Raw genomic sequence first — 14,502 nt, 5'->3', positions numbered from 1 at the left:
AGGGTACCCTTCATACGGTACTCATCATCAGTATGAGGCCTTCAACAGATTGGATTAATAGAAGCGACAGAGGAAATACAGTTAAGAGTGGCGCGTTTCTCAGGTGAAGGTTCAGTATGTTCGGGAGGTTTATGGAGATCCTTAAGGAACTACAGTGACAGACTTTACGAGAGAGGTATTACGGGTAACAGACTTTACTGTTGAAATTCTGTGAGCATACTGCACATTCAAAGACAAGTCATGTAACATAATTATTCTCATATACGTCCCGCGAAACGATTACCACCAGAAAATGAGAGAAATTCCAACTCATACAGAGGTTTATCGACAGTCGTTCTTCCCACGCACCATTATCGAATGAAAAAGGGAAGGGGAGAAAATGATAGTGGTACCAGAAGTACCCTCTGCCACATACTTTAAGGGCTTGTAGAGTATACATACTGAAGACGTAGACGTAGAGTGTTCAGACGGGAACATTACCTTGTAGCCCTTGTCGAGTGGCTCTTTGGGCAGCCAGCGCCGCACCAGCGGACTGAAGAGGTGTGGCCCAGGTCGCAGCTCGTCTTCTCCAGGCCGCACCACGAGGCTCACCAGCTGCGACACCACCATCGTGATGGTCCAGCCCATCGCCGTGTACCACAGGTGTGACAGCCGGTACACCGTCCACACATCGCTGTAACCAATCAACATTACAGCGTTCACACCGAAAGAACATATTCAAGAATGGAAAAGAAAACTGAGGGTCTGTTGCGTAACGATCAGTTTGGATTTAGAGAAGGTAAAGCCAGCCGGAAGGCAATATTGTGCTGCACTTGATAATGAAAGTAAGACTTACCTAAAGCCAACACTTGTTCGTAGGATTTGTCGACAAAGATAATGCGTTCAACAGTATGGAACAATGCAACATGTTCGAAAATCTCAGGAAAACAGATCTGAGTTGTGTGGAAAAGCGGGTAATATACAAGGTCAACTAACATTAATGTGGTCATTAATGTTTGACGTCAACGTGCAATGACCACTCACAGACGGCATGTGGCTGTACCAACAGTGGAGAGTATATAAGATGGTTCAAATGGCTCTGAGCACTATGGGACTTAACATCTGTGGTCATCAGTCCCCTAGAACTTAGAACTACTTAAACCTAACTAACCTAAGGACATCACACACATCCATGCCCGAGGCAGGATTCGAACCTGCGAACGTAGCAGTCGCGCGGTTCCGGACGGAGAGTATATAAGGCATGCCGGTTGGTGGTGGAACTCGGTGAAGCTGTCATAATGCTGAAACGGAGTTGACGTCCAAAGGGGCATGACCACTGGCTTTCGGCAAAGGGTGGAAGCATTGCCGAAATGGTACCATTCGAAACCGGCGCCGAGGCAGGTAGGTGTACCAGGGGCCACTCATGACAGGATGAACCACCGCTCCGGGGATGTATGCGAGTGACTAGACGTGCAACTATTGAGCAACTGATCCAAGTGGCTAACAACAGCGTCTCCTCAACGACCGTTCAGCGAACGTTGCTGCGTATGGTCCTCCGCAACAGGTGCCTGATTCATGCACCCGTGCTGACTGCTGGTTATCGGCGACAAAGGCTAGAATCGGACTGCAAATGAACGCACGCAGAGTGGCTGTTTCAGATGCATTATGCTCCGTCAGACAAATGGCCATTGGCGTGTACATCCTGAGACATCTGAAACCAAACGCCTTGCAACAATCGTCGGGAGGGTCCACGACAGAGGAGGGAGCGTTGTGGTCTGGTGAATGCTTTCGTTGCGTTCCCTACTTGATCTGGGAGGCAAAGTAGATCAATGTAAGTATGCATTTATCCTTGGGGACCATACTGCGGCTTTTGAGACCGTGTACAATATCTACAAAACTAAGACGAAAAAGTAAGAATGAAAGATAAAAAACGAAATGCTTGGATTAAAATGTGTGTAAGACAGGGATGCTGCCTTTCGCCCATACTGTTCAGTCTACACATCAAGATAACTACGACAGACATAAAAGAAAGATTGAGCACTGTGTTTAAAGTTCAGGATGGAAGGGTATCAATAATACTATTCACTGACACCATTCCTATCTTTAGTGGAAGCGAAAAAGAATTACAGCATCTGATGAATGGAATGAACAGCCTTATGAGTATAGAATGTGGCTTGAGGATGAACCGAAGAAAGACGATAGTATTGAAGGGTAGTAGAAATGAGATTATTGGTAGGCTTAACATCAAAACTGATAACCACTAAGTACATGAATTTGAGGAATTCTGGTAACTTGGAAGCAAAATTATACGTGACGGATGAAGCAAGCAGGACATAGAAAGCGGAGTAGCACTGGCAAAAAGGGCATTCCTGGTCGAGAGAAGTGTGCTAGTACCAAACATTGGGCTTAATCTGAGGAAGAAATTTCTGAGAATGTACGTTTTCAGCACAGTATGGTACAGTAGTGAATCATGGACTATCGGAAAATCGGAACAGAAGAGATGTGTTGCTGTAGAGGGATGTTGAAAATTACTTGGACTAAAACTTACATTATCAGAAAGTTCTTCCTCAAATTAAGGCCTATGTTTGACACGCGTAAACTTTTCTCGGCGAGGAACGTCCTATTTGCTAGTGATAATCTGCTTTTTATGTTCTCCTTGCTTCGTACATCATGGGTTATTTTGCTGCGTAGGTAACAGAATCCGTCTACATCGTCATCCCCAATTCTGATACTTCTCATTACTTTCACCTTTCTTCGATGTATTCCCCATCCATATTCTGCACTTAGTAGACTGTTCATTCCATTCAATGGATCCTGTAATTTTTCTTTACTTTCACTGAGAATGGCAATGTCATGAGCTAATCTTATCATCGGTATCCTTTTAACTTAAATTTTAATCACTCTCTTGAACCTTTCTTTTATTTAGGTCATTACTTCTTTGATGTATGAAATGAACAGTAGGGGCAAAAGACTACCCCACTGTCTTATATTCTTTTTAATCCGAGCACTTCGTTCTTGATCTTGCACCCTCATTGCTCCCTTTTAGTCCTTGTACATACTATACGTTACCCATCTTTCTCTATAAATTACCACTATTTTTCTCAGAATTTCGAACTGGTTGTACCGTTTTACATTGTCGAACGCTTTCTTCAGATTGGCAAGTCCCATTAATGTGTCTTGATTTTTCTTCAGTTTTGCTTCCATTATCAGTATCTAGGACTGAACTGGTGCCTTTGCCTTCCCTAAGCCAAACTGATAGTCATCTAAAGGGTCCTCAATTTTTTTTTGAATTCTTCTGTATATTATTCTTGTCAGCAACTTGGATGCATGAGCTGTTAAACTGAGTATGCGATAGTTGCACCTAATTTGGTCTCCCAAAAATGGCTAGGTAGGCCAGTTTAAGAGCATACTGTTAGAATTCTCCCGTCAAACAGATAGGTCGATAGTCCAGGATCATCGCTGATTCAGACCTCACCGCCTGCCACGAAACTGCGTAAGAAGTTTACTGCCATCGTGGTGAAACTTATATAGGGACTTCTGGTAACACGCCCTTGGTTCGCTACCACGACACTTACAGCGTTGTGAGCTAATAAAACCATCATCTCGCATTCTTATTGGCTGATTTTTAATCTTCCCTGTTTGTTTTCGTTTCATAGTTAACAGAAGTTGGTTTCATCACTGTGTACATCTCATTACGACTCCCCGTATGTATTTCACTTTCTGAATTGCGTTGTAAATATGTTACTCGTATTCTGATTGCGTTATTCTCATATACGTAATGTTGGGTGGGGGTAAATGATTCAAAATTCGTTTTTGTTTCATATAAAACAGAAGCTGGTTTCGTTGCTTGGTGTTCTGCGGACTTACGTGTATCTGTTATTGCTTAAAAATCTGAGTTTGAACTGTTCGACTTAAGTGCATTGCAAGTATGTTGCTCAAATTCTGCGTTATTTTTGTTGCATCCATTATCAGTACTTTCTCTCATTTAATGGAGAACTCCATGTTAGCAGGGTTTGACAGGTTTGTGTATATCTGCCGATACCAGGCAAGCGACTTTCATACAACGTCTGACCTGTACGGGAATATACGAGCACAGCTCGTAGACTTGTGGTTGACGACACATGGAAGTTTGGAGGTGGCCATAAGTCGTGTACGGGAAGTCAGAGTGTAAAACGACGGTTCGTGATAAGCGGAAAATCCGGGTTCGAGTCCCAGTCCTGCACATTTTCATTGTTATCATTCCATTCTACAGTTGATGGTTGTCCTCATTCGCAACTTCGAATTTATTTAATATATCACTTTGAAGACAGTTATAAGTTTTTTTTTCTTTTTTTGATTCATCAGTCTTGTGACTGGATTGACGCAGCCCGGCACGAATGCCTCTCATGTGCCAACCTCTTCACCTCAGAGTAGCACTTGCAACATTCATCCTCAATTATTTGCTGGCTGTGTTCCAATCTATATCTTCATCTACAGTTTCTACTCTCTACAGCTTCCTCTAGTACCATGGAAGTTATTCTGTGGTGTCGTAGCAAATGTTTACCATCCTGTTCTTTCTTCCTTGTCTTCCATATATTTCTTTCGTCGCCAATTCTGCAGGGATCTTCCTCACTTCTTACCATATTTGTCCACCTAATCTTCAACATTCTTCAGTAGCACCACATCTTAAGTGCTGCGATTCTCTCCCGGTTTTTCCACAGTCCGTACTTAACCAGAACGCGAGCAACACATGTACGTTGCAATTCAAGGAATACGGAACAGAATTTCTAGTTGATAACAGTCACACGGTCGAAATTGCAATATGTGGTTTTACAGTCAAATACACTTTACCACCAGAGTACCAGAATCACCTATATGCACTACTGCCGATTAAAGTTGCTACACCAAGAAGAAATGCACATGATAAACGGGTATTCATTGGACAAATATATTATACTAGAACTGACATGTGATGGCATTTTCACACAATTTGGGTGCATAGATCCTGAGATATCAGTACCCAGAACAACCACCTCTGGCCGTAATAACGGCCTTGATACGCCTGGGCATTGAGTCAAACAGAGCTTGGATGGCGTGTACAGGTACAGCTGCCCATGCAGCTTCAACACGATACCACAGTTCATCAAGAGTAGTGACTGGCGTATTGTGACGAGCCAGTTCCTCGGCCACCATCGACCAGACTTTTTCAATTGGTGAGAGATCTGGAGAATGTGCTAGCCAGGACAGCAGTCGAACATTTTCTGTATCCAGAAAGGTCCGTACAGGACACCTTCTGTATCCAGAAAGGTCCGTACAGGACCTGCAACATCCGGTCGTGCATTATCCTGCCGAAACGTAGGGTTTCGCAGGGATCGAATGAAGGGTAGAGCCACGGGTCGTAACAAATCTGAAATGTAACGTCCACTGTTCAAAGTGCCGTCAATGCGAACAAGAGGTGACCGAGACGTGTAACCAATGGTACCCCATACCATCACGCCGGGTGATACGCCACTATGGCGATGACGAATACACGCTTCCAATGTGCGTTCACCGCGATGTCTCCAAATACGGATGGGACCATCGTGTTGCTGTAAACAGAACCTGGATTCATCCGAAAAAATGACGTTTTGTCATTCGTGCACCCAGGTTCGTCGTTGAGTACACCATCGCAGGCGCTCCTGTCTGTGATGCAGCGTCAAGGGTAACCGCAGCCATGAGCTCCGAGCTGATAGTCCTGCTGCGTACGTCGTCGAACTGTTCGTGCAGATGGTGTTATCTTGCAAACGTCCCCATCTGTTGACTAAGGGATCGAGACGTGGCTGCACGATCCGTTATAGCCATGCGGATAAGATGCCTGTCATGTCGACTGCTAGTGATACGAAGCCCTTGGGATCCAGCAAGGAGTTCCGTATTACCCTCCTGAACCCACCGATTCCATATTCTGCTAACAGTCATTGGATCTCGATCAACGCGAGCAGCAATGTCGCGATACGATAAACCGCAATCGCGATAGGCTAGAATCCGACCTTTATCAAAATCTCAAACGTGATGGTACGCATTTCTCCTCCCTACACGAGGCATCACAACAACGTTTCACCAGGCAACGCCGGTCAACTGCTGTTTGTGTATGAGAAATCGGTTAGAAGCTTTCCTTATGTCAGCACGTTGTAGGTGTCGCCACCGGCGCCAGCCTTGTGTGAATGCTCTGAAAAGCTAATCATTTGCATATCACAGCATCTTCTTCCTGTCGGTTACTTTTATCGTCTGTAGCACGTCATCTTCGTGGTGTAGCAATTTTAATGGCCAGTAGTGTATAGATGAACAATATTATGAACTCGTACTCGTATTTCGAAAAGCAAATCTCTCTTATCTGGAGTTCACTGTCGCGCCACTTTCCATGTCGTAAGACGGGTCTTGCACTTCTGATATTTTGGTGTTGCGTCGTTATTACACTGCTTACGTCATAAGGCTGTATGATTATTAGTTGTGGTGTTTGCTGAAATCGCAAGTTCACCACGACTGTCTGATCTTTTTAGGGATGCTAAAAGACAACATCAGACGGCAATTTCTCACCATACGTACTGAAATTCTGTTCACGACATTGTCCCTGTGCAACAGGAGTTGTTGTTCAGTTACAGATGACATATTGACAACGTGCTATTAAGAACATAGTCTTTGCTAAAAACCAATAGTTACGCTAATTATTGCTTTTTTCTCCTATGAATCGCCATCAATAGTCATTTTGTACACTTTTTTGGTTTCACTAAGAAACCATGTTATGGCAAGCCTGTGTGTTAATTTTTAATTCTTTACTTCATTATTCCGTGAAGAATTGAACTTTCAAATGTTAATAGACTTTTGGGTCACCTTGTACACACTTAAGACGATTCGTGATGACGCTGAAAAGCAAGATTACAATCTCTCTCCACAACTTCATACAAATCCAGCAAAACAGACAAAAGTCAATTAACCTTAAATGGCTTTCATTCAGGGTACGTTGAAGGACAAACATAAATTTTAGAATGAGATTCTCTGAACACCTGAAGAACTGAAAAGTGGAAAAACATACCACATTTTCAAGCCACCTCACAAAACCGCCAGTCACCAGTAAGAATAATTTGTAGAGAGCTATCGTCCACATGTCACAACCCAAAGATATCTACTACAGTAACATTTAGCGTAAGACACGCCATCCGCCTGACTTCAACGAACTATTTGTTGACCATATATATTACGGCTAAAATTTTCGAATTTTTCCGAATTGTAGTCTCCAATAAAGCTGTGATTTCAGTCCATAATTCCGAGTTTTGCTCTGATTATGATGTTTTTCATCCTCAGGATTTCATTAATAGGTTTTTTCTTGAACTTATCTCATCAGTTTCTCATAGTTCATATTTCGTTTATGAGATCGTCGGCCAATTCTAGCCCAAAAAAAGAAAAAAAAAAAAACAAACTGATTTGAGTTTCACTGATTGTCGTCCGAAATTTATACGTTCGGACGTTGAGATCGGCTGTATTCTGACAGCGCATGGTCTGGAATACAGATTTGAAACTCTAGGCCGTTGTCGGTCTTCGTCGGAAGCCACAGAAGTCGATGTCACTGTGACCACAGTCTAAGTGACACTAGGAGCTGCCAGGGCGTAGCCGATAGTCGTTACCAGTGTATTAATTTAATGTCATCCAGAGATGAGATCTACGTAACTGTATGAAAAATTAACTGTCTCATGTTTTGTGGAAGTACATTGTAAGTATCGTTGCACCAATTTTAAAATTATAATTTTATTTTGTGAAGTATTTATGGATTGACAGAGAGAACGTCTTTTAAAGCATTTTCTTATTATATGAATGAATATGGAAAAGTGTCCAATGCAAAATGTTACTACTGTGTGTCGTTATCACGTATGACTAAGAACACTGAGGTTCCATGGCATGTGGGTGATGCAGAAAGACGGAGTCTTACCGTAAATTGGAGTGTAAAATGGATTTTTCCGGTTATAATGAGTGTTCAATAAATGGATAAATGGGTATTTGAAGTCACTGTTTTGGCTGGAAACAGATGGGCATAATTTGGTAAAAGAAGAATCCGACCAAACAAACCTATTAACGCAACCACAGTCCATGGAATTAGTGGTTAAAAATTACTTGCAATTTTGGAGATGCAACGATATGTGTGATATAGTAATTCATAAAAAGAAAGCAATACGAACTGTATACAGTGTTTCACAAACGATTCGTTTTCTCTTACTGCACTTCACATACACGACAGTTTTTTATTTTTCGTCCTAGTGTTGGTCAAATGCACAAGTAGTAAACATTCGTACTGAGGGTCGTACTTCTACGGTTTATCTTTCAGATACTAGCTGAAGTTATCATCAGCTTATCTGCATAAGTCAAATGGTTGTAATTTAAACATAATTAAAGGAAGGTCAGTTGTGGTGAGATAACGAAAGACAAGAAGTGGAATGCGTTTCTCTACAGTTACAAGTACTGTGATACTCACATCTAGTCACAGCGTGAAGAGTGTACGAGTGAAGAGCCGTGGCAAAAACGAGGATATTTAAGATAAAGATTGTTGCTGTTATTAAGACTCGTCCAGTAATTGTTCTGAGTAGTTGTGTGTTGCAAAATCTGTCACTACATAAAGGGCACGGGTAAAATCTCACGCGACTTCATGTTCAGCGACAGTGCTACTCATTGACAGTTACACTAAAAACTCCCGTTTTACAGATTCTTATAAAGTTGTGTTTCTACACTAAGTGTAAATAATGAGCAATTTAGTATGAGAATGAACAAATTGTGAAGAAGAAAGTCTTTTCTTGTTTCGTCCCTTATTTGCGTCGTATGCTGATACCTTTATGTACGTGTAGATAGTTTGGGATACTTGTGGATTATGTCGTCAGGTTTAATAACTGTGTTAGAAGTCTGCTAACCATCCGAATTATAAATGATACAACCCAGTGTAAAAGAGGGGTACTTAAACATTTGCTCATCATATAACAACACTTGAAGCTATCGTTGTAAAAGGTGCATGCTGTACTGGTTTTTCCAATGTTTGCTACTAACATACCGTTTCCTTTGAGTCTTAATTGATCTGTGTGCACCTTAGTAATGCTACCAAATCCTACAATTTCAACAGAAATTAGGCTACATATGATCCATTACTACCATTGGTATTTGTGTTCATAAAGTGGTTCTAAATTCATATAATTACAAATTTTTCATGTATTTTGAGCGAATTCCAAGTATAGATCCAGGGTCTCATAAAGAGTAATATTCAGGTGTCCATTTACTGACAGCTATTTATTTATTTCTTTAACTCTAACTAATATTGTTATCAGCCAAGAACATTTTTGTAAAAAGGGGTTGGAGGGTAGGTATGACACTTGGTGCCCTCGTGATGAGGCATTTTCCTGACAGTAGCATGGAGTTGATAGCTGAGTGGAAGTTAGTTGTATGAACATCTGTGTGATGTATCCTAATGTTTCAGTAGAAAATAAAAATATTTTTTGAGGCAATTACTGCTGTTAGAGATAAAGTAACTAAAATGTGGAGTGAAAAATTTATAAAATATGGAATGGAGAGAAGCTGTGATACATTGGAGGACGGGACAGAGACACAAACGAAACCAGTTCTGGAAAATGCACCAAACGAAGCCACACTAGAGATAGAAAGGAGCCTAACTGGAAAAATTCTGCATCGCACTGTTTGAACACAGATGTTAGTAGGTGTGTACTTACTGTTTGCGACAGATGTAGCATCATAGGAAACTTCAAACAGGTCTACATTTTCAATTTTTACGTCGATATACTCTGAGAACTCTGTGAAGTGCAAGGCAGAAGGTACATCTCCACCGTACTAATTATAAGAGCTTTTTCCCGTTCCACTCACGTATGGAGCACGGGAAAAATGATTCTTTAAATGCCTCTGTTCACGCGGTAATTGATCTAATCTTATCATTACTATCCTTACGGAAATGATATGTTGGGAGTATTTTCCTAAGGTCACATTTTAAAATCGGTTCTTGAAACTCAGTTAGTAGAGTTTCTCAAGATGGTTTCCATTTATCTTCAAGAGTCTACCAGTTCAGTTTCTTCAGTATCTCTGTGATACTCTCTCACGGATTAATCAAATCTGTGACCATTCATGCTGCCCTTCTCTGTATATGTTCGGTATTCCCTGTTAGTCCTGTTTGGTACAGGTCTCACAAACATGAGCAATATTCTACGAAGGGTCGCACGAATGATTTTTGAGCAATCTCCTTTATAGATTGATTACATTTCCCAAGTATAAACTGAACTCTGTTGCCTGCTTTGATCATGACTGAATCTATCTAATCGTTTTCACTTCACACCCAAGTATTTGTATGAGTTTACAGATTTACTGTGGCTCACTAACATTGTAAACATTCGTAAACATAGGATACTATGATTTTTCGTTTTGTGACATGCACAGTTTTACATTTTTCAACATTTAAAGAAAGTTGCCTGTCATCGCACCACTTTGAAATCTTATTAAGAACTCGCTTAACATTCGCTGAGCTTCGTTCATATTGTTCATCGTTGCAGATAAGTGTATCATCTACGAAAAGTCTGGGGTTACTTTTAATATTGTCCGCAAGATGATTAATAGACATCGTGAACAGCGAGGGACCCAGCATAGTTCCTTGGCGTACACCCGAAGTTATTTCGACATCTGATGATAATTCTCAGTCCAATGCTGCAGCCTCCCACCCACGAACTCAGCAATCCAGTCACATATTTCGTTTCATACTCCATATGATCGCAATTTTAATAATAAGCGTAGCTGTGGCACTAAATCAAATGCTTTTCAGAAATCGAGAAATACTGCACCTGCCCGAGTACCGTGATCATTTGACTTTCAGAATGTCAAGTGCGAGTTCACGTATGATCCATATTTTAGAAATCCTTGCCGGTTGTCATGGAGGTCGTTCTGTTCGAGATAGCCCACTGTGTTTTAACTCAGAATATGTTCTTTCACTATGTATCCCATAGATGACATGCAGGCAGTAAGTATACTTTAGTTTTACCTGTTGTGGTAGTCAACTGTGACAGCCACAGAGCCGTTGTTTGCGCGGTCAAACTCGTAGAGGCACCCGTCAGTGGAGAATGGCTTGGTGGCGAAGCGGATGTCCCCCCTGGCCTGGTAGGTCTGGGCGCCCAGAGACAACCACGCCATCAGGACCACGCTGGTCAGCCCGCCCACCAGCACACCCTGCGCATGCGCAAACAAACCATCAGGCACAAGTAAAGCATCCCAACACTGTAGAGGAGGCAGATGCTGAGACAATGTCTGGTGACAAGGAGAAGGTACGACATAAACCACCAGCCAACAGGATCATTCTTCTTCATCTGTTTGTATCGTGCATTTTGGATGTGTGAAGCATTTAGCTACTTTGATGTTACTTTACCTATGATCAAGATACTTAACCACCGCAATGTTCATTAAGGGTTGCGTAAAGCAAGCACGATAACCATCCCATTAACTCTTTGTGTCTCAACAAAATGAAAAAAAAAAGAAATTAAAAATTTCACATAATTCGACTTCATCATCATAGTGAGCAACGAATACAAGAATAAATTGGCAGAAAGTAAACTATCAATTTTTAAGGAGGCGGTTGTACTTTGAAATATAAAAGTGACATTTTTCACAAAGCTAATGCTTGTTTTCATAGTAAGCAACGAATGTAAGATAAAATTGACAAAAAGTAAACAATCAGTTGTTTTAATAAGATGGTTTCACTATGGAAACACTGGGAAATGCTGTTTTCAACCATTCAACATTTCATATGGTATATTCGAAAAGAAATTCGCATTTTCCCTAGACAAAATTCCACATCTCAAAACTTCCATAAACTCATAACGCCTAAAACAAATTGTAGTCATGAATAACAAGCAAAACTGGGCCTAAAATTTGACAAAATTTTTTATCATAACAACATACTGACCCAGTGGTTTCATTTAGATAATACTGATAAAAGACGTAGTACAGACTCAAATTTATGTTATAAAAACTTAGAGATAGTTGCTTTTACTGTTAGTGATCTCATGAACAAAGCCATATATCAGAATCTCCTGCAGTCCCGTAACACAGTTGCTGTCACTCTTGCTTTGAACGCCATAAGTGACGCCGGCTGCTGTGGCCTAGCGGTTCTAGGCGCTTCAGTCCGGAACCACCCGACTGCTACGGTCGCAGGTTCGAATCCTGCCTCGGGCATGTATGTGTGTGATGTCTTTAGGTTGGTTAAGTTTAAGTAGTTCTAAGTTCTAGGGGACTGATGACCTCAGATGTTAAGTCCCATAGTGCTCAGAGCTATTGGCTATAAGTGACTGATATATTGCACTAAATTCGTAGAAGTACTTCAGTGTACCATTAGAAGCCTCTGTCTTGCAATTGCATTGGTAGTTCCATACGAAATGCACCAGCACTACAAAAGTATTACCAAAATGGTGGTCTCAGTCAGAAACCACTAGGGCTTAAACGGTTAAGAAGTTACAACGTTATTTTGTCAAGGATATAAGTTGTTATAGGCAGGGTCCGAAGCATAAGCCAAATATGGCGCTTACTCCAGTTTGTAAGTTAAGTTTGTAAGTTACCAGGATATACAACACCCGGAGGATGTGGTGTGGGACGTGGCACAGAACACAGTGCAAAGTATTTTCCATTCCTCTCTTTGCATCATCAGCCCTCTACTTGTTTTCAGATCAGAATAATGAACTCAACAGGCAGGCTTCGCTAATCGTCATTGATACACATGTAAGTAGTTACAAAACCATTTGTGACTCGTATTTTATAGTGAAATAACACAATATGTATACAAGAATCAAAAAGGAGAAATAGGAATGGGAGATCAAGGACGAAGTGCTTGGGTTAGGAAGGATGCGAGACAGGAATAAAGTCTTTCTCTCTTACTATTCAGTGTGTAGATCGAAGAAACAATACCGGAAATAAAAAAAAACAAAGATTCACGAGTGGTATTGCACTTCAGAATGTACTGATAGCAATGATAAGATTCGCTGATGGAATTATTATCCTCAGTGACAGTGAAGAAAAATTACAAGACCTCTTGAATAGAAAGAACAGTCAGATGAGCGTGGAACAAGTATTGAGAGTAAATAAAAAAATACGAAAGTAATGTGCAGTAGCAGGAATGAGATTAGTGATAAAATTAACATCAGCTGGGGGTCAGAAGTAGGGGAAGCGAAGGAATTCTTCTATCTTGGGAGGGATTTGACACATGAAAATGAAGCAGACGTGCAGACTAGCTCTGATAAAGAGTGAATTCTATAAAAAAAATCCACTAGTATCAAACATTGGCACTGATTTGAGGAAGAAGTTTCTGAGTTATTATGTTTGGAACACAGAACTGAACGAAAGTGTCATGGACAGTGTCGAAACCGTAAAACAAGGGAATCTAAGCGTTTGAGATGAGGTGCTGCAGAGGGCTGTCGTAAGTTACGTAGAAGAGGTTCTCCACAGTCTCGGCGAGGAGAGAAATATGTCGAAAACATTGACGTTAAAACGGGGCAGGAGGAGAGAGTGTGTATTAAGAGATCAGAAAAAACTTCTTTGATACTGGAGGAAGCTGTAAAGAGTAAAAGCTGTAGGGAAAGAGAGAAACTGGAATATATTCAGCGAATATCCCCGTCATTGGGTGTAAGTCCTACTTGGATGTGAAGAGACTGGTACAGAAGATTGAAGAGACCAAAAAAATCTCTTTAAAATATTTCATTATTTTTTTGACGCTGGATAAAGTAGCGTCATATGAAAATGGTTTACTGTTCGAAGCAGGCTATTAATGAAAGACAAATTACAACTTTTTCAGCAAGTTAAACAGTCACCGGTGTACACAATGGTTTCGACTATCAGAAAATCAGACGTGTTCACAAGTGTCCTCCATGATTAACTAAGGCCCGTTACCTGTTCAGTGTTGATATGTTTGGAAGGCAAATTCTTCCAACTTGCATTGTGAAAACGTGATGTTCTAAAATGAACAAGAGAATGGAATGGACATAATCGTTAGCACAGAACATGACTTGAGGATGAACAAAGCTAAGACGAAGGCGATGAAAAATAGTCGAAAGGAGAGTAACAACGTGATTGACATCAAATATGGTTAAAAAACGGCTCTGTGCACGATGGGACTTAACTTATGAGGTCATCAGCCCCCTAGAACTTAGAGCTACTTAAACCTATTTAACCCAAGGACATCACAAACATCCATGCCCGAGGCAGGATTCGAACTTGCTACCGTAGCGGTCGCGCGTTTCCAGACTGTAGCGCCTAGAACCGCTCGACCGCTCAAATCTGGGAACGACTCATATTGGCACAAGTGAAAAAAAGTATCTTACATTGTAAGTACAGTTACACAGGATGGCTGAAACGGGGAACTCATCAAAGTTTCACTGCCTGAAGAAAAGAGGGAAGCACCTGGAGAACAGGGGCAGACGTCAGTGTAACTTGCTGGTGGTTGCACACACCACTGGCGGCTATGTAAGTTATTAGAGTTGCGAATGTGTTTGACAG

General features: G+C 41.2%; 1 protein-coding gene across 1 annotated transcript in view; it reads right to left on the bottom strand.

Annotated features, from left to right (window-relative positions):
• LOC124802741 (sodium-coupled monocarboxylate transporter 1-like) overlaps nt 1–14,502 on the bottom strand; it is a 183,821-nt gene that overhangs the window by 18,455 nt on the left and 150,864 nt on the right. Inside the window, exons 13-14 of the mRNA XM_047263724.1 lie at nt 11,006–11,190; nt 481–673 (exon numbers count right to left, since the gene is read on the bottom strand). Coding sequence (XP_047119680.1) covers nt 481–673; nt 11,006–11,190 — 378 coding nt within the window. The remainder of the gene's footprint in view (nt 1–480; nt 674–11,005; nt 11,191–14,502) is intronic.

The sequence above is a fragment of the Schistocerca piceifrons genome, chromosome 6 (assembly GCF_021461385.2).
Source record: "Schistocerca piceifrons isolate TAMUIC-IGC-003096 chromosome 6, iqSchPice1.1, whole genome shotgun sequence".
NCBI lineage: Eukaryota > Metazoa > Arthropoda > Insecta > Orthoptera > Acrididae > Schistocerca > Schistocerca piceifrons.
Note: the sequence above shows the minus strand (reverse complement) of the source record. Positions and strands in the feature narration are given on the sequence as shown.